The sequence below is a fragment of the Mandrillus leucophaeus genome, unplaced genomic scaffold (assembly GCF_000951045.1).
Source record: "Mandrillus leucophaeus isolate KB7577 unplaced genomic scaffold, Mleu.le_1.0 Scaffold857, whole genome shotgun sequence".
NCBI lineage: Eukaryota > Metazoa > Chordata > Mammalia > Primates > Cercopithecidae > Mandrillus > Mandrillus leucophaeus.
Genome location: NW_012109330.1, coordinates 337,135 through 361,756, shown reverse-complemented (window position 1 = coordinate 361,756; position 24,622 = coordinate 337,135). Strand labels below are relative to the sequence as shown.

Sequence of the window (24,622 nt, the reverse complement as noted above, 5' to 3'; positions counted from 1 at the left end):
TCTCATTCTGTGAGAGTCAGATAAAAACTTATTTTTTTCCCCCTTTTTCCTTGCCTGCCTGTCACTCCTGGCTTTGGATCTCCTGGAGTGACACGTGTGTAGTTCCGGTTCCCAATCTCTCTGCAAGGAGGCCTGCCTTGCGTCCCTGTGCACTAAGCAGGTCACCACCCACTGGCCATGGGAGCCTAGGGAGAGGGAAAAGAAGGCCAGATCCTCTTCCTCTTGTTTCCAACGAGCAAGACTGTGCACTGCTTATGAGTGGCGGAGCTGTGGCTTCTTGCAGAATCTCTAAAGTCTCCCAGCTGCCATGTTGAGCCCTAACTAATTACCAGCCCCTCTGGCCATTGTTTTAATTCAGCAGTTTAACGAACCACAAATTGTTAGCCCTCAGTTTTGTTCTTTAAAAGACAAATAATCCATAATATTTTGACCTTTCCTCAGTTCTTACTTCCCAAATTTTAAGTTAATTTCATTACTCTCATCTCAAAACTTTCCATCTTATTCTGAGGACCCTAATCAAGTATGAAACTTCATCATCCAAAAGCCTGGCATGGATCAGAGCAAAACGGAAAGGCTGCTGTGCTCTGCACACATTAGAGTAAACAAACCTCATTCTTGTTTTTTGCTGTAGCATCACATTCACTGTTTTCAGGCTTCCTCAGGTGCTTCCACCTTCCTCCTTGGTCAAAAGTGATCATGGTCTGGATAGAATTATCTGAATGGGAAGAGAACAACATTAAGCCTGATACACTGGAAGTACCTAATTAGATTTAGTTTATCATTGCATAACTCTCTCCTGAGACCATATAGCCCCTGGAGTACGACAAGCTTGTAACACCTCACAAAACAGCTCATTGTTGGTGAGTAATGAAGCAGCACTTTAAATATGACATTTGAGGCCAGGTGCAGTGGCTCACACCTGTAATCCCAGCACTTTGGGATCACCTGAGGTCTGGAGTTTGCAATCAGCCTGGCCAACATGGTGAAACCCCGACTCTACCAAAAATACAAAAAGTTAGCCAGGCATGGTGGTGGGGGCCTGTAATCCCAACTACTCGGGAGGCTGGGACAGGAGAATCACTTGAACCTGGGAGGTGGAGGTTGCAGAGAGCCAAAATCACGCCATTGCACTCCAGCCTGAGCAATGAGAGTGAAACTCTGTTTCAAAAAAATAAAAAAAAAACATATTTGAAGAAGGTGTCCCACCTGAACAGGACCCAACTAATTCCACAAATTATCTAGGACTGATATTCTTTGAAAAAGATACCTTTTAACTCCTTACCAACATGAACAGGCTGATGTCCATTCTCCTTCCCTGTTTGCTTGCCTGGGAAGTAAAGTCTACCACAGGAAGGCATCCTAACGTTTATTCAGACAAGGCCATGACACTAGGCTTGTTTCAGGGACTCTTGAGATTCAATAAGTGCGCATAGTTCCAGGTTAATAACTCTGAATTACTGTCTCTCTACTACTCCATATCCTATTTTTCTTATACCTTTCTTTTTTCCCTTGTCTCTTCCCCATTCTTATTTTCAATGATATAAACTGTTGCAGGTTTTAAATTCAGAGATAATATCCTTTGAGTTTTCCTTTATTTTTATTTATTTATTTATTTATTTATTTATTTATTTATATATCTACTTATTTATTGAGACAGAGTTTCACTCTTGTTGTCCAGGCTGGAGTGCAATGGCAGGATCTCAGCTCACTGCAACCTCCACCTCCTGGGTTCAAGCAATTCTCCTGCTTCAGCCTCTTGAGTAGCTGGGATTACAGGCACCTGCCACCCGGCTAATGTTTGGTATTTTTAGTAGAGACGGGATTTCACCATGTTGGTCAGGCTGGTCTCCAACTTCTGACCTCAGGTGATCCACCCGCCTTGGCCTCCCAAAGTGCTGGGATTACAGGTGTGAGCCACCACGATTGGGCTCCTTTGAGTTTTCTAAGAAAAAGCAAATGAGAAAGCAAATGAAGGAGAATTAGTTTATTCAACAAACATTTACTGAGTGCCTACTATGTGAAAATTCTTTTTTTTCTGAGACAGAGTCGTGCTCTATCACTCAGGCTGGAGTGCAGTGGCATCATCTCGGCTCACTGCAACCTCCGCCTCCCGGATTCAAGCAATTCTCCTGCCTTAGCCTCCCGAGTAGCTGGGACTACAGGTGCGTGCCACCAGGCCCGGCTAATTTGTATTTTTAGTACAGATGGGGTTTCACCATATTGGCCAGGCTGGTCTCAAATTCCTGACCTCAAGTGATCCACTCACTTTGCTCTCCCAAAGTGCTAGGATTACAGGCATGAGCCACTGTGCCCAGTGTGAAAACTTTTGTAAGCCTTTGGGAATATATCAGTGAACAAAATAGACAAAAAAGATATTGTGAAAAATACATTCCAGTAGGGCCAGACAAGCACCAGACATAGTAAATAAGTAAATTATGTAGTATGCTAGAAAATAAGCACTATGGAAAAAACTTGCGCAGCTAAAGGTGGATTGATAGTGTGTGTGTGAGGAGGGGAGGGCAAACTGGAATTTAAAATAGGATAGTCAGGGAAGGTCTCATTCAAAAAGTAATACATGAGTACAGACATATCAGCCTTGCAGGTACCTGGAGAAACAGAGGGAACTGTCTGTGCAAACTCTAATTCGTGCATGTGCATGTGTACCTGGTGTGTTAAGAACTGGCAGGTGGACAGTGTGATGAGGGTAGGGCAGATAGAAAGAGAAGAGCTGGAGGTGAGTCAGGGAGGAAACCAGGAGCCACATCTCCAGGACCTTGTAGGCCACTGCCAGGACTTTACAAAATAAAAACAGCCCCTACCTCCTACTGAAAAATAAATACATAAATAAAATGACACTTTAAGAGTCTTTGTACTTGAGACTAATGTGTTTATTTGTATAACTGGCCTAAGGAAAGGTGAGCTCTGTAGAGCCAATGAGTAGAACACAAGAAGAACCCTGGTTGGCTATCGCTATGCACCCTTAACAAGAGGAAGAGCAGGAAGTGGGTCAAATTCAGGCTTATTCTCGTAGGCCTACATCTCCCAATACAGAAGACTCATTTTATAACCTAAGCAACACAGACTCAAAACATCTTCTTTTCTACTTGCCATTGCTCTTCTCACTCCTAGTTCTATTTACCATAACTTATTTAAAACAGGGAGCCAGAATTTGCATGGGCTTGGTCTGTCCCTGCTAGACTCTCCTCCTGATCCCTCCTCCCCTGGCATCACCCAATGTCTCACCACCACCACCAGGCCAAACCCTCCTGCGAATCTGATACTTTGCATGTGTAGCTCCTTCAGCTGAAAATGCCCTTCCCTCCCCATTCCTGCCTATCATACTTCAGGCTCAGTCTTAAATGTTTTTAAAGTGTGTTCATTGTATGGTTTTGAGTGCAAGGCTGTCCAGTCGTTTATTCATAGGCTCATTCAGCAAGTATTACTGAACATCTACTATGTGCAAAAATTGTCATAAGCACCAGAGGAGCATCAGTGAACACAACTTTAAAAATCACTGCCATTCATAGGACTCAAACAGAAGCTTCTTCAGAGAAGATATTCACACGGCCAACAAGCACATAAAAAGTTGTTCAACATAATTAGTCATTAGAGAAATGCAAAAAGAAACTATAAACGAGATACTACCTCACTCCCATTAGGATTGCTTTTACAAAAATAACAGAATATAATGTTTGCAATGAAGTAGAGAAATTGGAATACTTTTGTATTGCATGTAAAATGGTACAACCACATGGAAAACCCATTGGTATTGCCTCCGAAAGAGAAACATGGAATTATCATGTGATCTTGCTATTTCACTCCTACATATATCCCCAAAGGAATTGAAAGCATTGACTTAAACAGTTACATGTATAACAATGTTCTTGGCAGCATTCAGTATTCATAAGAGCTGAAAATGGAAATAGCCTAAGTGTCCATCAATGGAGGAATGAAAAATAGGCTGGGCATAGTGGTTCATGCCTGGAATCCCAGCACTTTGGGAGGCCAAGGCGGGCAGATCACCTGAGGTCAGGAGTTCGAGGCCAGCCTGGCTAACATGGTGAAACCCCATCTCTACTAAAAATACAACAATTAGCTGGGTGTGGTGGCACACACCTGTAATCCCAGCTACTCGGGAGGCTGAGGCATGAGAATTGCTTGAACTTGGGAGACTGAGGTTGCAATGAGCTGAGATCAAGCCACTGCATTCTGGTCTGGGCAATAGAGCAAGACTCCATCTCCAAAACAAAAACAAAAACAAAAACAAAAACAAAACAAAAGGTGCTATATTCAAACAAAGGAATATATCTATTCTAGCCTTAAAAAGCAATAAGTGAAATTCTAAAACATGCTGCAATATGGCTGAACTTTGACACAATATGCAAAGGGAAAGAAGCCAGACATACAACCAATAGTGTATGATTCTGCTTACATGAGCTACCTAGAATAGGCAAATTCATTGAGACATAAAATAGAATGTTGGTTACCAGAGCTGGACGACTGGGTGGGGACGAGGAATGGTTGTGCACCTGGTGCAATTTCTATTTGGGATGATGAAAAAGCTCTGGAAATAGGGGTGATGGTTGTACAACATTGTGACTATGCTTAATGCTACTGAACTGTACCCTATACAATGTTAAAAACTGCAAATTTTGTTATACATATGTTGCCACAATAAAAAAAAAGGAAACAAAAAAATGTACATGGGTAGGCTTGTTGGCTTGGCAAGCAACACTACTAGAGGACAGGTTCCCCGAAGCCTCAAGTCCTACCACATGCAACTGAAGGCACGGCGCACCACCGGGATGCTGAGACTCACCTTCAGAGAGCACGCTTGTTATGTAGACGCCGCGGAGGGAGGTCACATTGGTAAAGTCTGTCTCTCCGCCTGTGGTAGTGTAGAGATGTCGGTCCAAAGACTTGGAATAGACAATGCCTCGATCATCTGAGGTAAAGATTGTGCCAAACCCAGTGTCTGAAATAGGCAAACAAACAAAAATACTAAGTCTTGGGTGGAACCAAAGAGAAAAACAATAGTCTAACCACACACATGATTGTCTGCCTGACCAAACACAGTAGCCAACTGTGTCTCTTCACGATGAAGACTCAGACCTGAGAATTAATCAAGGTTTGATACTCAAGATTTTTATGCCCATCTTTAATTCTAGTACCCAGCTTAGTGCCTGGAATATGGCAGATGCTAAGTTTGTTGAATAAATTAATCAGATGCTACAGAAAAACTCTTCCCAGATATATTTTGGTGGGAGAGGCCGTGTGTTTAGTTTACACTTTTTAAATCTTTACACTCTAGAACAATGCTTCTCAAACTATCTGTAGTGAAGGATCAATTTGTAAGATTTCCAATATGTCACAAACTGATGCTTTTGTAAAACATAATAAAAACTAATCAGTAGATATAAGCCCCTAATTTTCTTTTTTTGAGACAGAGTCTCACTCTGTTGCCCAGGCTGGAGTGCAGTGGCACGATCTCTGCTCACTGCAACCTCCGCCTCCCGGGTTCACGGCATTCTCCCGCCTCAGCCTCCTGAGTAGCTGGGACTATAGGAGCCCACCACCATTCCCGGTTAATTTCTGGTATTTTTTAAAGTAGAGATGGGGTTTCACCGTGTTAGCCAGAATGGTCTCGATCTCCTGACTCGCAATCTGCATGCCTCAGCCTCCCAAAGTGCTGGGATTGCAGGCGTGAGCCACCACACCCAGCCATAAGCCCCTAATTTTTTATCATTAGATCCAACAGACATAAAATTGCTTTGTCAAAAGGCTAGAAGAGTTTCCAAACTCTTGCTCTCAATTTCTGTACTTACCTGGTAACAGAGAGTTTGTAAATCAGTACCAGTCTGGCTGACCATTCTTTGAGCAGCTCTGCTCTAGAACACCTAAACATACACACAAGCTACCTTAGAGTACGAAAACAAGTGGCATTTTTAACAGGGGCTACAGATTATCTCTAGGACAGAATAATCAGTAAGGCACTAATAAATTTCTAGGGGTAAGAGGAAACTCGACATGTAAAAAGAAAAGCTGCTCAAAGCTTACATCTCTATGCTTTTAAGGGTAAGCCACTAAAAAGGTCTCACCTCCAGGTTCATCTACATGCATGAATACCATGTCATCATTTGCTGCCAGAATAGAATAGAACTGTTCCTGTCCCACAGAGGGGAGCTGGGCCATGCTCCACGTGTCCCCTTGATCTGTTGAAACGTGGATCCTTCTTGTTGTATCCTAGAACAGATGTCAGTATTTATCTTTCTAATTTTCAGCCAAGATGCCATGTGCAGGGACATGAACAAGAATGTTTTAAATAATTACTATTATCCATTTCTCCACTGGGTACAATTGCTATGAATGAAAGGTCACAGTACCAATTACCAAAGCAATTTCTAGCCTCTAGCAAAGTTCTAGGTAAAGGAACAATCCATTCTATTTTAAGTAAGGCTATCTTGGCTTTCTCTTTGAATTCTTCATTCTGATGAGGCCCTGTAAGACAGTATAGTCTTCGTCTCTGATAGTCCATCTCCTTCAGTAGAGCTAAGGATTTGATGGGAACATCTTTAGGTTGGCTTTATAGCTATTTGTATACACTCACTCAGATAATTTATTTTTTTCTTTTTTTTTTTTTTTTGAGACGGAGTCTCGCTCTATTGCCCAGGCTGGAGTGCAGTGGTGCGATCTTGCCTCACTGCAAGCTCTGCTTCCTGGGTTCATGCCATTCTCCTGCCTCAGCCTCCCGAGTAGCTGGGACTACAGGTGCCTGCCACCACACCCGGCTAATTTTCTGTATTTTTAGTAGAGACTGGGTTTCACCGTGTTAGCCAGGATGGTCTCGATCTCCTGATCTCGTGATCTGCCTGCCTTGGCCTTCCAAAGGCCTTCCAAAGTGTGGGGATTACAGGCGTGAGCCACAGCGCCCGGCCGGATAATTCTTAAAATGATGACTACTGCATAAAAGTTTGGTCCCTTTCATACAGTCCTTGCATAATTCAAAGAATTACATAATTAAGGGTCTAGAAAATAGAGATGAAACCCATATTTGGGAGATCAGAAGGGAAGTCAAGATGTAACACGCCTTCTCTCTAAGGAAGTCTCTCAGAATAGCCAGGATGAAGGAACAGGCATGGGCTGGAAAGAGGCCAAGGAGAGTCAAAAATTACTATAAGGAAACTGATCAGGGAGTATTTGGCTGGCAAAAGGAGTCTGTTAAGAAAGCAATTAAAACTTAACTCTCTGATAAATAGCTTAAAATCGCTACTAGATACAGTTAGCCTGGGCATAAGAATTAATGTCAGTGTTTCCTTAGGTTAAATACTCTTTAAAGGTCAGTGATAAGTACATTTAACTTATTCAACTTATACCAAGATGTCTCATTACGTTGAATCTTATTCTCATTGCTGTAGGTAGAAACCAGAGTTCAAAAGTACATCGCAAAATTTTAATTCTGTAGACAGAATTATACCATATATGCAGTACAGCATAGGAGGCTACCTCTGGAATTTGAGTCTGATTTCCAGCAGGATTCCACTACTGTTGACCCTAGGTAAGTTACTCAATTTCCTCACCTATAAAACTGAGATAATACTATTAGCTCACAGGGTTGTTGGGAGGATATTACAAAATGGCTCGGGAGAGTTATCTGTACTTATTGCCTACTTCTTCATCTCTAGTTCTCACTGAAGTCACTCCAATCAGCCTTTTAAATTCCAATGAAGTGCTTTTGTGAAAGTCACTAACAACCTCCACTTCGCCAACTCCAGTGGATTGTTCTCAGAATGCACCTAACGCAATGGTCCTGATTTCCCTTTCCCTCCCTTGCTCCTCCCTTTCAGTCTTCTCTGCTGGATTCTTCTCTTTCCAACTTTCTGTTGTGGGTGCTTCAGGGCTTGCTCAGTCCTCTCACCTCTTTGCTACCTACTTACACCTCCAGAAGATATCATCTAGTCACATGGCTTCAAATATCATAGCAATTAGGGAGATTCATATACCCAGATGCTCACTTGACAGCTGCATTCAGATATCTAATAGGTGTCTCATATGCAGAACTGAATGCTTTTTTTGTTTTTTTGAGACAGAGTCTCACTCTGTTGCCCAGGCTGGAGTGCAGTGGCATGATCCTGGCTCACTGCAACCTCTGCCTCCAGAGTTCAAGTGATTCTCATGCCTCAGCCTCCCGAGTACCTGGGATTACAGGCACGCGCCACCACACCTGGCTAGTTTTTTGTATTTTTCAGTAGAGACAGGGTTTCACCATGTTGGCCAGGCTGCTCTCAAACTCCTGACTTCAAGTGATCTGCCCGCCTTGGCCTCCTAAAGGGCTGGGATTACAGGCATGAGCCACCGTGCCTGGCCCAAAACTGAATTCTTGATTTTTCTCCCACAACCTACTCCTCCTGCAGTCTTTGCCATCCTAGAAAATGGCACCACCACTCAGGTGCTCAGGATAAAAACTCTTAAAGGTACCCTTAATTTTGCTAATTCTCTCACAACCCACATCAAATCCATCAGCAAGTCCTCTAGCAATATGTTTAAAAATATATCCACAGTCTCACCACCTGCCCTCTCACCCACTGCCAAGAGCCTGGCCAAGCTACCACCTCCCCAGCTTGGACTCCTGAGAGAGCTCCCGGCACTCCTGCTGCTTCCACGCATGCCCCTGTCAGGCTGTTCTGCTCACACCTATTCTTCAAAAGAGAAGACAAATCCCAGCATTCCCCTGCTCACAACCCTCTCATAGTTCCCAACACAGGAAGAGTAAGGCCCACATCCTAATTGTGACCTACAAAGGCTGCATAAGGTCTGGTCAGGCCCCCTCTGGCCCCACTTTGGACTGTTATTCTCTGTGCTTCCTCCATACTGCCCTTCTCCCCTTTGCTTGGATTGACTGGGCATGCTCCAGCCTGAGGGTCTCCGCATTGGCTGTGCCTCATCCTACTCTCCTCCGAGATGGCCACATGGTCATGTCCTTGTTTTACTTAGGTCTCAGAGAGCCCATCCTAAACACCCTGTCTAAAAGAGCACTGACTCTTGACACTTTCTGTTTTCTTACTGTTTTAGATTTCTTCACGGCTTTAATTACCTGATACACACACACACACACACACACAGACTCATATTCATTTATGAGACAGGGTCTTGTACTGTCACCCAAGCTGGAGTGCAGTGGCATGATCACAGCTCACTGCAGCCTCAACCTCCCCAGGCTCAGGCGATCCTCCCGCCTCAGCTTCCCAAGTAGCTGAGACTACAGGCACACGCCACCATTCCCGGCTAATTTTCCTATATTTTGTAGAGACAGGGTTTTGTCATGTTGCCCAGGCTGGTCTTGAACTCCTGGCCTCAAGGGATCCACCTGCCTCAGCCTCCCAAAGTCCTGAGATTACAGGCATGAGCCACCACCCCCAGCCTTCATATTTATTTTTTGAGTATTTATTTTCCCCCTTAAATATAAGTTCTGAGAGCAGGAAATTTATCTGTTTTGTTCACTGCCATATTCCTGGGACTTAGAATAGTACCTAGCATATAGTAGGCACTCAATAAATTAATGTTATCTAATTGTATCTTTATTTTTGGATAATGAGCAAGAGATTGCGCTTTCTACAGATGTCCATGTCTGAGTAATGCCCAAACCCTGGATCAAAATATCCTGGCCAGGCACGGTGGCTCACGCCTATAATCCCAGCACTTTGGGAGGCCAAGGCAGGGGGAATCACCTGAGCTCAGGAGTTCAAGACCAGCCTGGCCAACATGGCGAAATCCCATCTCTACTAAAAATACAAAAATTATCCCGGTGTGGTGGCGCACACTTTTAGTCCCGCTTACTTGGGAGGTTGAGGCAGGTGAATTGCTTTAATCTGGGAGGTGGAGGTTGCAGTGAGCCGAGATTGCATCACTGCACTCCAGTCTGGGCAACAGAGCAAGACTCTGCTTCAAGAAGGAAAAAAAAAAAAAAAAAAAAAATTCCCAGAAAAGATACCAGAATTCACGTGGTGACTAAAGGCCAAAGTGCAGAGTAGCCTATCAGATTCAATCAGCCTCTGCAAAAAGAATCACCCCTAACACTTACAGTGGCACTAAATATAGCAAAAAGACAAGAAACTCTGTCAGTGCCAAGTAATAAGGAGAATCTATAGGAGAGATATTTGCAGAAATATCAGACCCCAAAGGGAACAAGGCAATACCTACCTTATCAGCCATCACAGAGGCAAAAAGGAAACGTCCCCCAAGACCAAATGAGTAGATTTTCACGCCAATAGTTTTGAAGCTTTTTCCCAAGTCTAAAGTTCTCCATAATTCCAGAGCCCCAAGGTCAGCTTCTTAAACAAGACAAAATATTAATTAAAATTTCACTTACTGGTGAGCCTAGTTCAAAGCAGTTGTTTTAGAATCAGTCTTAATTTTATAGCTAAAGCATTTTAAATACTATGCATGTTAATCAAGTGACAACATAAAATGTGATACAGCATTAGATTTAGGAAATTCATATTTGTGTTTTATTTTATACATTTCAGATTTTTGCTCAATGGAAAGGTAAGAGATTACTTAATTCCAATACAGTGTTTCATGAAAACATCAAAGACACAGCATGCTGCTTTACTTTCTTCATGGCACAGTTTAGAATTATCTTATCCCATTTTAAATTGTCTTGAGTTTTCTTTTCTTTTAAGAGCTGGGGGTCCAAGCTGTCCTTGAACTTCTGGGCTCAAGCAAGCCTGCTGTCTCAGCCTCCCAAGTAGCTGGGACTACAGGCATGCAACCATCATGCCCAGCTTGAGTTTTGGTTTTCTTGTTTATCATCCAACACCCCTACTTGAATTTACATTCCATGGGGGCAGGCCTTGGGTGTTTTGTTCTCTCCATCCTTAGAATAGTGTTTAGCATATGAGCAGGTGCTCAAATATCTGTTGAAATATGAGTAAATGAAAGATTTTGCTTTCTGTTTTGAAATTGTGTCATCATTTGGGAAGCCAGTTGCTTCTACAAGCAAACACAAACACAACCCATGCTTTCCTGTAGAAATAACTATGCATTTCAATTTGCTGTTGTCTGTAGCATAATATTTGCTTTACATAAATACATGGCTAAGATTAAATATTGCCTCTACGTATAGCCTATATTTTTACCTGATCTGGATAGTGTAGTAATTTGGTTTTATTTTTAAGATTTTAATAATCACTAACAGCTTTCTTTAGTTATTACAATTTCAGGAGAATAGAAGGATCTTTTATGTTTCTACCTTGCACAATCCAGAAAATTCTACCACGAATGGACAACAGGACACTATTTTCTGGGACTAAAATATACTTACTGCAGGAGCCATTTGCATAGGTGGTAAAGAAGATGGTGTTGTCTGATCCCCTACAATGAGGCAAAAACGGGGAAAAGAAATGGTTTAAGACTGCTGAAGGACTGTGTTGACCTTACTCACAAACTTCCTAGCAGGTCTAACAAGCTTCATTCACAGGTACCAACAAGCACCGCTTCTCAGGTGCTGAGCCCTAGTCCTTCACAGCTCTGCCCGTCAAGCTCCCCACTGCCCAGCCCACGTGTTCTCTATAGTCTACCACTTCTTTAAGTGAACTCTTTCAGGCAGTCATGCTTGTCTATTCACCCTCTCCACATTTGCCTCTGACATTTCTGATCGTCACAACTGGGCGGTGGGTTGGGGAGTTGTTACTGGCATCTAGCGGGTAGAGGCCAGGGATGCTGTTACATATTTATGATGCACAGGATGGTCCTACATGATAAGGAATTCTTTGATCCAAAATGTCATTAGTGCTGAGGTTGAGAAACTCTGTTTTAGAGCAGCTGGCATGCATTTGCCTACTGTTTCTTATTTTACTTGCATAGTATGTGCCTTACCTTTCCTACTATATAAATTAGCTTCTTCAGGGCAGGTACTATGCTTTGCTGTTTCCCTTCAGAATCAAGTTCAATGCTTTGTATGAGCTAAATAATTTAGTTCTTCCATCTCAAATAGACAACTAGGTCAGTGGTTGAATTATTTAAAACGTAACCTGGAAAGGGAGTTTGCAGGGAACTAGATTCAGACCCTCCCGGCACTTACTGGATTACAACCAAAAAAAGGTGTTGGTTTTGAGAATGTTCTTTCAGAACTTTAGGTTGTAAATTCCTAGAAACTAGAGATCTAAAAAGGTGAGTAAACAGCAGCAGCCTGGTTATTCATATTTAGACACTAAACAAAAAAAAGTTACAAAAGTAAAAATCTTGCATAGGATACAAAACAAAATACTCTTTTAAAATAACTTTTTAGTTTTAAAGATAAGGTTGTGCTTGTTTATTTAAGTGATGGAGTCTTGTTCTGTCACCTAGTTTGGAGTGCAGTGGGGCAATCACAGCTCACTGCAGCCTCGAACTCCTCGGCTCAAGTGATCCTCCCACCTCATTCTTTTGAGTAACGAGAACTACAGGAGTGCACCACCATGCTTGGCTTTTTTTTTTCTTTTTATTAATTTTTTGTAGAGATGGGGTCTCACTATGTTGCCCAGGCGGGTCTTGAATTCCTGGTCTCAAGCGATCCTTCCATCTCAGCCTCCCAAAGTGCTTGGATTATGGGTATGAGCTACTGCATGTGGCTAAATATGAGTTTTAATGATTAAAATTTAACAAAAATTAGCCAGGTGTATGCCTGTAGTTCCAGCTGCTGGGAAGGCTGAAGTGCGAGGATCACTTGAGCCCAGGAGGCAGAGGCTGCAGGAAGCAGAGATCGTGCCACTACATCCCAGCCTGGGTGACAGAGCCAGGCCTTATCTTAAAAAAAAAAAAAAATCACTGAAGTCTTACTTACACATGACCTACATGTTTTAGTTCCATCAGGAGTGAAACAATTTAACTTAGTTATCTTAAAAATTACTTCCGCCTGGTGCAGTGGCTCACGCCCTGTAATCCCAGCACTTTGGGAGGCTGAGGTGAGCAGATCATGAGGTCAGGAGTTTGAGACCAGCTTGGCCAATATGGTGAAACCCCATCTCTACTACAGGGTGTGGTGGCGCACGCCAGTAATCCCAGCTACTCAGGAGGCTGAGGCAGGAGAATCACTTGAACCTGGGAGGTGGAGACTGCAGTGGGCCGAGACTGCACCACTGCACCCCAACCTGGGCAACAGAGTAAGACACTATCTCAAAAAAAAAAAAATTACTTCCTTCCTGATAAAACTGTATAAGGTACAAATACAATTCATTAGAATACATAAAATGAAAGCAAATGTGGCATGTGTACCAGAGTGGTGCTATAAAAACCTCATTAAAAAAACATTTCTGGGGCTAGGCATGGTGGCCTATAGCTATAATCCCAGTACTCTGGGAGGTTCTGAGGAGGAAGGATTGCTTGAACACAGAAGTTTGAGACCAACACAGTGAGACCCCCCCACATCTCCACAAAATAAAAATACAAAAATTAGCTAGGCATGGTGGCACATGGCCTGTAGTCCCAACTACTTGGGAGCCTGAGGGAGAAGGATCACTTAAGTCCAGGAGGTGAAGGCTGTGGTAAGCCATGACTGTGCCACTGTACTCTAGCCTGGACAGAAGAGCAATACCCTATATCTCAAGAACAAGGAACATTTCTAGAAAAGGCCTACTTTATTTAAGCAATATATTTAATACTTTAATTAATCTTGGTAGACGCATTTCAAATCTGTATTCTACACTTTCCTGATTCCTCCAGTACAGGAAACTCTTGGTATTGTGGGTCCTGATCATGAACATCAATTGTATCAAACCATAACACAGTGTTCCCATTAGAAGTTACCAACGCAGGTGTACTTTCTTGATCTAGCACTAAAGAATTTCATACTGTTTATTCTCTAAGTTTTTGTCTGTTCTTTTGGAGTAATTCCACCTCCTTCCAGCTCTCAGGCTGTAATTCTCATGCTGTTACGTGCTTATTGCAGCAGTTACATATCCCACCTCTGGAACCAATCTGCTATAAACTGGGATTCACAAATTAGCTGAAATTAGTCAAAGGGAAAGGAGAAAGAGGCTCTAAACAACATTCTGAGCCTAATCAGATTTTGGAGGCATGAAGACTCTTAATTCAATTCTTGCTTAGCCATCCCCACATTCTCCAAATAAGCCTCCTTTTACAAAAGGAAAAAAACTAAAGCCCAGAAAGGTTGAGCCCCTGACTAGCAGCAGAGTGAGGATAGAACAAAGGTGACGCGACTTCCAAGTTAAGAGCTCCCTCCACTCCATCCTCTTTAAGCAGGCACCCGGAGGGGCAGGGAATCTCTCCGAGAAAAGTGAATGAGTTTTGGTGCGCAATGTGACTTCAGGAGTCTGGAAGCTCTTTCAGCTTTCTTCCTGATTCCTTGCCATGTTCTACATAACTGAAATGGAACTCCAGACAGGAGAGTGTAAATCTGGGCATGGAGAAGTATTTAAAGCCCTAAATTAAAGCTATATTTTATTGTATTTTAATTGATGTCACCATTCATAGAGAATAAACCCTGGGCAGGCAGCAGCAACTCAAGTCACATGCCTTGTTTTATACTTTATGTTCTAACATTTAAGTGAGACTAAGTCTTCTTTCCCAGCAGAATGAGAAGCTCCTCCAGGTCAAGGCCTGTGTCATAGCCCTCTCTGATATTCCTTATGGCACCCTGAAGAGTACTTGGCACACAGTAAGTGCTCAATATTCATTCATGTGATTTTTGGCAGCACTATCAGGAAAAGGGTTTAGGGCTCTGCACAGATGGAGTCTTCTGTTACTTACCATTTGGCCAAACATACTGCTTTGTGGATTTCTTCCCATTTTCCCCCAAAATTCTTGGACACCCACAGGCCATTCTGAAAGATTATAAATGACTTATCAAAATTCTAGCTTTATCTTGTGCAGTTGCTTGTATGACCTTTAATATTTCATATCCAATCATTCAGGACAGTAAAAACACACACTGAAGCTCTATCAGAGCTGCCCGAGCTCCACAGACGCACACGTGGTCTATCTGGGCCCTTTTGGGGTCTTGAAAGTTCAGAATAACAAATGTGTATGAAGTGCCTACTATGTGCCAGGCACTGTACCAGATGTTGCACTGGGGATACAAAGATGAATAAGACATACTCCCTGCTGAGAGAAGGGGCTCACAGTTTAACAAGGGGCATAGATAAGAGGAAAGTTCAACACCATGCAGAGTTATAAAATATGGTCTAGTATAGAAGTGGGGAGAGGAGGAACATCACATCAGAGATAGTTTCCTGAAGAAGACAGCTGCACTGAGTTTTTTTTTTTTTTTTTTTGAGACGGAGTCTTGCTCTGTCGCCCAGGCTGGAGTGCAGTGGCCGGATCTCAGCTCACTGCAAGCTCCACCTCCTGGGTTTAGGCCATTCTCCTGCCTCAGCCTCCCAAGTAGCTGGGACTACAGGCGCCCACCACCTCGCCCGGCTAGTTTTTTGTATTTTTTAGTAGAGATGGGGTTTCATCGTGTTAGCCAGGATGGTCTCGATCTTCTGACCTCGTGATCTGCCCGTCTCGGCCTCCCAAAGTGCTGGGATTACAGGCTTGAGCCACCGCGCCTGGCCTGCACTGAGTTTTAAATGATGAGCAGTGGGACCAAAAGAAGGCAAACAGGGAGATGAGGTGTTGCTGCACAAAGAGAGACTAGTATTAGCAAAGGCAAGGAGGTCATAAACCCTGCAGCGTGTACAGGGAGCTAAAAGCCATCAGACATTACTGGAGTGCAAATTCCAAGGTAAGCAAATGAGGAACTAACGCTAGGCAGAAAGGTGAGGCCAGCTCACAGAGAGCCTTCCTTCTGTGCCATGGTAAGGACTCCAGGGCTTATTGCATATGAGGTGCTCCCAGGAGGAATGTGTGCTAAGCAGGAGGATGACACAGTCCATTTCACTTTTTTAGGTGGAGTACTTGGATGAGAATGGGAAAGACGAATTTCAGAGGGTCCAGACTAGAGGCAGGAAAAGCAGTGAATGACTGCCACATTAGTTCGGTAAGAGCTAATGAGGTCTTGAACACTGGCCATGAGGAACAGGCTCTGCAAGAATTTAGAAGCTAGCATAGTAGAACTGGATGACTTTTCCTCCAGGGCAGGATGAGAGGTAGGGGTATGGGGGATGTGTGTGCGTGTGCGTGCACGTGTAAGTTGGTCACTCTGGTTTTCTGGTTGGGGTATAGGATGCAATGTGATATCATTAACTAGTATAAGGATTAAGGGAAGAAGATCAGGTCTGAGAGAAGAGTAGGGAGGAAGCTCAGTTTTAAATTGATTTAAGGTGCTTGTGGAACATCCAGCTAGAGATATTCAGGGGGCAGCAAGACAGGAATATGATGCATTAGGGGAAAGCCAGGGCTAGAGATAAGTATTTGAAAATCTTATACATTATAGGTGGTGGTAGTTAAATGGTAAGAGTGGAAGAGACTGCTCAGTGAAATGAGGAGTAGGCATTTAAGGGTAGGCTGAAAGGAGGTTAAGGAAGATACTAAGAAGGAATAGCTAGAAAGCTAGAAGAACTAAAAGGAATAATGTCACAGAAGCCAAATAATTAGAGTTCTCAAAAGGAGGAATTGGCCAATAGTTTGAAATGTAGCAGAGACTTAACAAAACCCTGACTGACAACATAACACTGGTAATGTGAGCTTACTGAGCTCGGCCTCAGCGGAGATGGGACAGAGATGTCCTAGTCTAGCTGAAATAAATGTAACTTATTTAGGCAGAATTTATGTTCAGTACTCCTGTACTCTCACCCACCATTCTCCTTTAACTTTTTCTCAACTGGTAATATATTCACATCCCAGCATTTCTAATTTATCTAATTCTACTTATAAAGACAAGGCAGAATTTGATACCACTTATTTGCACTTTAGTACAAATTGGTCCCTCTTCTCCAGCCCAATTATATGTACTTCAGACTTACCCTTAAATGGAAGACATCTCAGGTACCGAAGCAGATTGTATCTGTCTCTTTCTGAGGATAGTGCTGTTTTAATAACCCTGAGACACTTGGTAAAGGAGATGCGGTAGTCAAAGGGGAGCTCTATGGGCCTGTTCACTCCTAGGGAGGGCTCCTTGCTCCCTTGTAGTGCTTTCAGCTTAAGCTGCTGGAGGCCAATTTCTAGGAATTGTTCTAAGATCTGAAGCTTACTCCCCAGCAAGCTAGTTTCCTTCCCCCAGTCTCCACTGCTAAGCATAACTCTGAGGCCAGACACAGTGGCTCACGCCTGTAATCCCAGCACTTTGGGAGGCCGAGGCAGGCGGATCACCTGAGGTCAGGAGCTCGAGACCAGCCTGGCCAACATAGTGAAACCTTGTCTCTACTAAAAATACAAAAAAATTAGCTGGGTGTGGTGGCACATGCCTGTAATCTCAGCTATTCTGGAGGCTGAGGCAGGAGAATCGCTTGTACCCGGGAGGTGGAGGCTGCAGTGAGACCAGATCGTGCCATTGCACTCCAGCCTGGGCAAGAAGAGCAAAACTGTCTCAAAAAGAAGCATAACTCTGGCCCTCCTGGAACCCCCTAGCCTGACCTCTGCTCAAAAATCTCCCCACAGAAAGCCCAGAATCCAGAACTCTCTTCTAGTGCCCTTCATCCTCCTATGTCACCCTTTGCTCAGTCTGACTAGTTCACAGTTATGATCTTGTTTCTGACCCCAAAACAGTTAGTACAGCAATGATTCTCAAACTTTGGTGCTCAGGCTTAGCTAGGGAGCCTGTTAAAAATATTGGCCACTCTACAACAGAAGTCATTGACTTATTATCTCTGGGTTTGGGCAAAGGGATGTGCCTCTTGAACTAGTTCCTCAGGTGTTTCTATCTGATGAGAGAAGGCCATAAAAATGTAAAGTATAATTCTGATTATTACAGTCTAGCAACTCAGCCACTTTGGGCCCTTAACCACAGTAAAGGGAGACTGGTCCTCCAGGAAAGGAGAAGCTGAATGTGTTCCTCAGAGAACCTTCAGAAGAGAAGTGGGAGGGTTAGGAAAACACACTGGTTTCTGGAGAAAGTATAGGAATGTGGTAGGGAGCGCAGGGATTTAAGACTTTGGATATTTATACATGAGTGCCAACGACAGAAACCAGTATGTTTTATAAACTGATGACCTAACAAAAAAGAAAAAAAATTAGAAAGATGTTGTCTGATCACAGAAAAGGAACAATGACAACATCAGGAGTTTGACAATTTATGCTTGTCCCTTGTAGCACAAGAATGGTTAAATTAAACTGTTTTCTAGTTCATTACTGCAATACCATACATTTAGTCACTTAAAAAAATTACAATGACAACTAGGCATCATACTTACCTGGAATAGATAGCACATGGAAATTGTGTCCTTTACCAAATAGGAAAAATCGTTAAAAAAAATACAAACTTCATGCCATAAGGAGATTCTAGAAAGAAGTCCAATATTAAAAGCATTTCCTAAAGGATCCTTCTAAGACAGTACATTTGAGACTCTAAAATGCAAAAGACAAACCATGTTCCTCAACTGGACTTACTTCAGTGCTGAGAGCTAAAAGATAGTCAGAATTCTGAGGGCTATACATCATCTGAGTGAGGGGATGAAAAGGGAGATCTGTTTGCACAAAGTTCTTCGCAAAATCTGATGATCTGAAGATTCTTCCTCCACGACTTCCTCCAGACACCTCTGCTGTTAATACCACCTGATAGGAAGAGGAAAGATCTGATTCAGGGTTTGATACTATCTATGCAAGCACACGAGTTCGTACACCATTTTCACCAGACATTAGTTAAGAAATCTTAGTTCTAGAAGTAAGAAGAGTTACAAAAACCGATTAGTTGCTCCACTCTACTCCTTGGGTCTTATTCTTATCAAAAAATAACACCCTGAACTGAGCTGGGACATCGTATCTGTGGGTTTAAGCCTTGATTAGGCTGAATAACTGAGGTTAGTTTTCCAAAAGACTAAAATGTTGTCATAGGGTATATACATTGGAACGTTAAGCAACTGCTGCGTAATTATTAAGGGCTTTGGTGCACCTTGGGCAGGGAACCAAAAAAAATAAATCTGTGTGCTCAGAGTTCCATTCTTTTTTTTTTTTTGGAGATGGAGTCTCGCTCTGTCGCCCCGGCTGGAGTGCAGTGGCGCAATCTCCGCTCACTGCAAGCTCCGCCGCCTCCCGGGTTCACGCCATTCTCCTGCCTCAGCTTCCCTAGAAGCTGGGACTACAGGCGCCTGCCACCACGCCCGGCTAATTCTTTTGTATTTTCAGTAGAGACGGGGTTTCACCGTGTTTGCCAGGATGGTCTCGATCTCCTGACCTCATGATCCGCCCGCCTCGGCCTTCCAAAGTGCTGGGATTACAGGCGTGAGCCACAGCGCCTGGCAAGAGTTCCATTCTTATACGACTGATATTAAATTGTGTTTAAGGCAGGCACAGTGGCTCAAGCCTGTAATCCCAGCACTTCAGGGGGCCGAGGTGGGCGGATCGCTTGAGTCCAGGAGTTCAAGATCAGCCTGGGCAACATAGCAAAACCCTGTCTCTACAAAAAAAAAAAAAAAAAAAAATTACCCGGGAGTGGTGACAAGAGCCTGTAGTCTCAGCTACTCAAGTGACTGAGGTGGGAGGATCCCTTGAGCCTAGAAGGTCAAGACTGCAGTGAGCTGTGATGGTACCACTGCACTCCAGCCTGAGGGACAGAGTGAGACCTTGTCTTAAAAAAAAAAAAAAGTGTTTAATTTTAAAATACAAATATAGCAATACTAAACTAAAATACATTATTGTGAATCACTGGACCATGCTAATACTAATATCTGACAGCTCTGCATGTGGTATCATGCATAAGCTTTATGTATACAAGAATGAGTCTCACCTTTCCAGAGTTCTCAGGACCAATAGCCATGCCAAATTCTGTCCGAATAAAGGTGTTATTGATGAGATTTGTAATATCCTTAAAGTTCTTCCCATAATCCTCACTGAGAGGAAGAAAAAAAGGGCAAATTTAGGGTACAGTGGTCATGGATATTACTGAGTTCCTACTCAGCTTTCATTCTCCCTTCCCACCAACCATACTGAGAGACTCGGCTCACCCTCAACAGTCACATTCCTAGCTCCAGAGGTGCCCTGGTGAGTCCAAAGAACATTCCACCCCGCCTCACCAGTGATGGGGGTTCAGGAATTGGGGAGTGACTCAGGATGAGCCAATGGGAGACAAAAGCGGGGGGAAATTTGGGGTCTTCTAGGAAGCACACTGCCTCCCATTTACGACAGCCACCTGATAAAATGGTCTATATTCCTTCAGACCAGCAGTTCTCAATCAGGGTGTTTTTGTCGCCCAAGAAACTTTTGGTAATGTCTGCAGACTTTTTTTGTTTCTTTCTTTGAGACAAGATCACACTCTGTTACCCAGGCTGGAGTTCAGTGGTGCAATCTCAGCTCAGTGGTGCAATTCCCAGGCTCAAGCGATTCTCCAGCCTCAGCCTCCCGAGTAGCTGGAATTACAGGTCTGTGTCACCACGCCTGGTTAATTTTTGTATTTTAAGTAGAGACGGGGTTTCACCACATTGCCCAGGCTGGTCTCGAACTCCCGAGCTCAAAGCGATCTGCCCGCCTTGGCCTCCCAAAGTGCTGGGATTATAGACATGAGCCCCCGCACCCGGTCCTGGAGACATTTTTGATTATCACAACGCAGGGCTGAGGCGCTAAGGGCATTAAGTGGGTAGTGGCCAGCGATGTTGCCAAACATCCTACAAGGCACAGGACAGTCCCACAATAATAAAGAATTACTGGCCCCAAAGGTCAAGAGTAGTAAGGTTGAGAAACCCCAATGATGCAGTATACGAACACACAGTAAAAAGACTGCTATCGTTATTCTGTCCCAATGGGAGCACAGAGAAGGTCATTTCAGAATTCCTGAGAAGTAGAGCCTATGACACTGAATTGAATTGACCCTGAAGCCTGACATTCCTCTGTACTTAGTTACAGAATCAACTATTCCCTTATTATTCAAGTTAGTTTAAGGTAAGATCTATGCAAAGTACAGCCAAAGGCTTCTAACTAATCTATTAATCCACAGCACTTATGATAAAGCTGTAAGTGAAGCTGTACCAAGTTCTTGAAGTTTTCCCCCCTAGAAGTTACCATCCTTAGGCACAAGTCTCTAAGGCACTCAGTACATGAAATACACCTAGGAAAAACAAACAAACTTAATCTCAACTTTCAGGGTTTCAAAACTTTTTCCAAAAGTTCATTCCAACAATATCTTTGAGAAGTATCTGAATCCGTGTTTAGATTCTGGGAAATAAAAGCAAAAATTCCATAGCTGTCTAACACTGACAGGTTTAATACTATGTATAGCTCTCTTACACAATACACAATGCTAAATCTTAATGTTCATTAAAGTATCCATCAATGAAGACAGCTGTGCACTGCAAATTTTCGCACACAGATAAATGTAATCTGCAGTGGTCTTCAATGATAGAATATAGCTACATGTTGCATGAAGATGCTTTGGTCACCAACGGACTATTTATACGATGGTGAGTCCAGAAGATTATGATACCATATTGTTACCATGCCTTTTCTGTTTAGATATACAAATACTTAGCACTGTGTTATAGCTGCCTACAGTATTCAGTACGGTAACATGCTCTACGGGTTTGTTGCCTAGGAGCCACAGGTTATACCACATAGCTGCGGTGTGTAGTAGGCTATACTGTCTAGGTATGAGTAAGTACACTCTGCGATGTTTGCACAATAATGAAATCACCTAATGATGCACTTCACAGAATGTATCCCCATCAATAAGTGAAGCCTGAATATACATGATGTAAATGATGTTATAGGTTTTGGTAGCGGCCTCAACAAATAAAGAATTGCAAAACCATGAGTGATGTAAGGGGCTGAAGTGAACATCTTGTCCAACTCCCTCATTTCACAGATGAGGAGTTGCAAGGGAAGGCAATTTATCAAAAGTCAACTAGTTAATTAAGGGCAAAATTGAAACTATAGTCCAATTCTCTAAACCTTTAGCCCTAAACTAGAGATAACTTTTAATTATCTGTGAGGATTTTTTCCCTTACAAACTGGGACCTTCCTCTATCTTGCTGGGGGCTTATGACCTGGCAGAAGAGATCAGCTAAGAGAAAGTTGGAGACAGAAGGGAAGTATCTATGTGGGTATGTAGAGGTCCCTGATAATATGCTTAAACAACTACATATGTCTAAGTTGTCTGAATGACTATCCTTCCTTAAGTACATACACACACGTAGACAATTCCTAGATAAATGAAATAGCATTGGGCACCACCCAACAAAGTCCTATATTACCCTTCCTTTGGCTTTGGAGTAGATCAGCTCTTACCTTCCTGACAGCTGGCCAAGAGATGTGCATAAACAATTCCCAGCTCTACAGTGCATATATCATCAACAGCCCTGTAAACCTCCCAAAGGGGTTGAAGCAGCCTGATTAGTACTAGTTTACAAATCGGTCCTCCTTCATGACATCCCCAGAGAATCTCCACAAACCTGTTGGCAAGCCTGCTTGCTTTTTAAGAACTTGGCACAACAAACACATCCCTGCCCTTCAAAAAAAGATACCAGCATGAGCAAAACAAAAGATCACCTGCTACAGCACTCTAGTACTTTAGTCAGTTAAATAAATGGAGAAAATGAACTAGTATCAACCTGCTGGGACTTAAGTAGAGTACTAGCAAGGCCACTTTGGGCCCAGGGGTATATTTTATTGACACAATACTTTATTTAAATGTAGCTTTATTTTCTATTAGCATACATATCACGAAGATATGTATGGTCTCAAACTCCCGGCCTCAAGCAATCCTCCCACCTCGGCCTCCCAAAGTGGTAGGATTACAGGCTGATCCTAGCACTTTATTTTCCATCAGCATACATCATGAAGAGGAAATCAATGAAGCAACTTTGATAAATAAATCTAATTTTCAAATTCCATATGATAATTAATGCAGTTAGGCACAGCTGTCAAATGATAGGTAAACAATTAAAACCCTGTGAAACCAACTGCTTTAGAAACAAGTCTTTTTGGCTGGGCGCGGTGGCTCACGCCTGTAATCCCAGCACTTTGGGAGGCCGAGGCGGGTGGATCACGAGGTCAGGAGTTCAACACCAGCCTGGCCAAGATGGTGAAACTCCGTCTCTACTAAAAATACAAAAATTAGCCAGGCGTGGTGGCACGTGCCTGCAATCCCTGCTACTCAGGAGGCTGAGGCAGAGAATTGCTTGACTCCGGGAGGTGGAGGTTGCAGTGAGCCAAGATCATGCCATTGCACTCCAGCCTGGGTGACAGAGCGAGACTCCACCTCAAAAAAAAAAAAAATAAATAAATAAATAAAAAGAAACAAGTCTTTTTAATAACAATTCTATGCATCAACACTAATGTCCACTTTCTGGTTACTAAAAATAAATGATCATGGCCGGGCGCGGTGGCTCACGCCTGTAATCCCAGCACTTTGGGAGGCCGAGGCGGGTGGATCACCTGAGGTCAGGAGATCAAGACCATCCTGGCTATACAGGTAAAACCTGGTCTCTACTAAAAATATAAAAAAGTAGCCAGGCGCGGTGGCGGGCACCTGTAGTCCCAGCTACCTTGGGAGGCTGAAGCAGGAGAATGGCCTGAACCCGGGAGGCGGAGCTTGCAGTGAGCAGAGACTGCACCACTGCACTCAAGCCTGGGCGACAGAGCGAGACTCCATCTCAAAAAAAAATAAATAAATAAATGATCATTTTTGCATATATCCATGGTGTAAATACGAACGTTTATAACTCAAGACAATAATGCTAAAATACAAATATAGTTGGAATACAGCTTATTTTAGCTTGGGCTGCTATCAGAGAATACTATAAACTGGGTGGCTTATAAACAGCAGGAATTCATTTCTCACAGTTCTGGAGGCTAAGAAGTCCAAGATGAAGGTGCCAGCAGATGTGCTGTCTGGTGAGGGTCTGCTTCCTGCTTCACAGATTGCCCTCTTGTCACTGTAACCGTACATGACAGAAAGGACAAGGGAGCTCTCGGGGGTCTCTCTTAAAAGGGGACTAAACCCACTGGTGAAGGTTCTGCCCTTATGACCTAATCACTTACCACAGGTCCCACCTCCTAATACCATCGCACTTGGGGTTAAAATTTCAACATATGAGTTCAGAGGGAACACAAACATTCAGTATGCAGCATCCTGACACCCCCACCCCGCCCCTCCACTCCATTCCTCCAAACTCATGTCCTTCTCACACGCAAAATACATTCGTTACATCCCAACAACCTCAAAAGTCTTTTTATTTTATTTTATTTTTTTGAGACAGAGTTTCGCTCTTGTTACCCGGGCTGGAGTGCAAAGGCAGGATCTCAGCTCACTGCAACCTCCGCCTCCCAGGTTCAAGCGGTTCTCCTGCCTCAGCCTCCCGAGTAGCTGGGATTAAAGGCATGGGCCACCACACCTAGCTAATTCTTGTATTTTCAGTAGAGACAGGGTTTCTCCATGTTGGCCAGGCTGGTCTCAAACTCCTGACCTCAGATGATCCGCCCTCCTCGGCCTCCCAAAGTGCTGGGATTATAGGCGTGAGTTACTGCATCCAGCCTAAAAGTCTTAACTTGTTCCAGCATCAATTCTAAAGTCTAAAATTGAAAGTGTCATCTAAGTATC

The 24,622-nt window shown here is 43.2% G+C and overlaps 1 protein-coding gene across 1 annotated transcript in view; it reads right to left on the bottom strand.

Annotated features, from left to right (window-relative positions):
- SORT1 (sortilin 1) overlaps positions 1 to 24,622 on the bottom strand; it is an 84,833-nt gene that overhangs the window by 30,138 nt on the left and 30,073 nt on the right. The window contains 8 exon segments of the mRNA XM_011968717.1: positions 609 to 715; positions 4,820 to 4,975; positions 6,099 to 6,243; positions 10,198 to 10,325; positions 11,321 to 11,370; positions 14,746 to 14,819; positions 18,484 to 18,648; positions 19,820 to 19,922. Of these exon segments, the coding sequence (XP_011824107.1) occupies positions 609 to 715; positions 4,820 to 4,975; positions 6,099 to 6,243; positions 10,198 to 10,325; positions 11,321 to 11,370; positions 14,746 to 14,819; positions 18,484 to 18,648; positions 19,820 to 19,922 (928 nt within the window).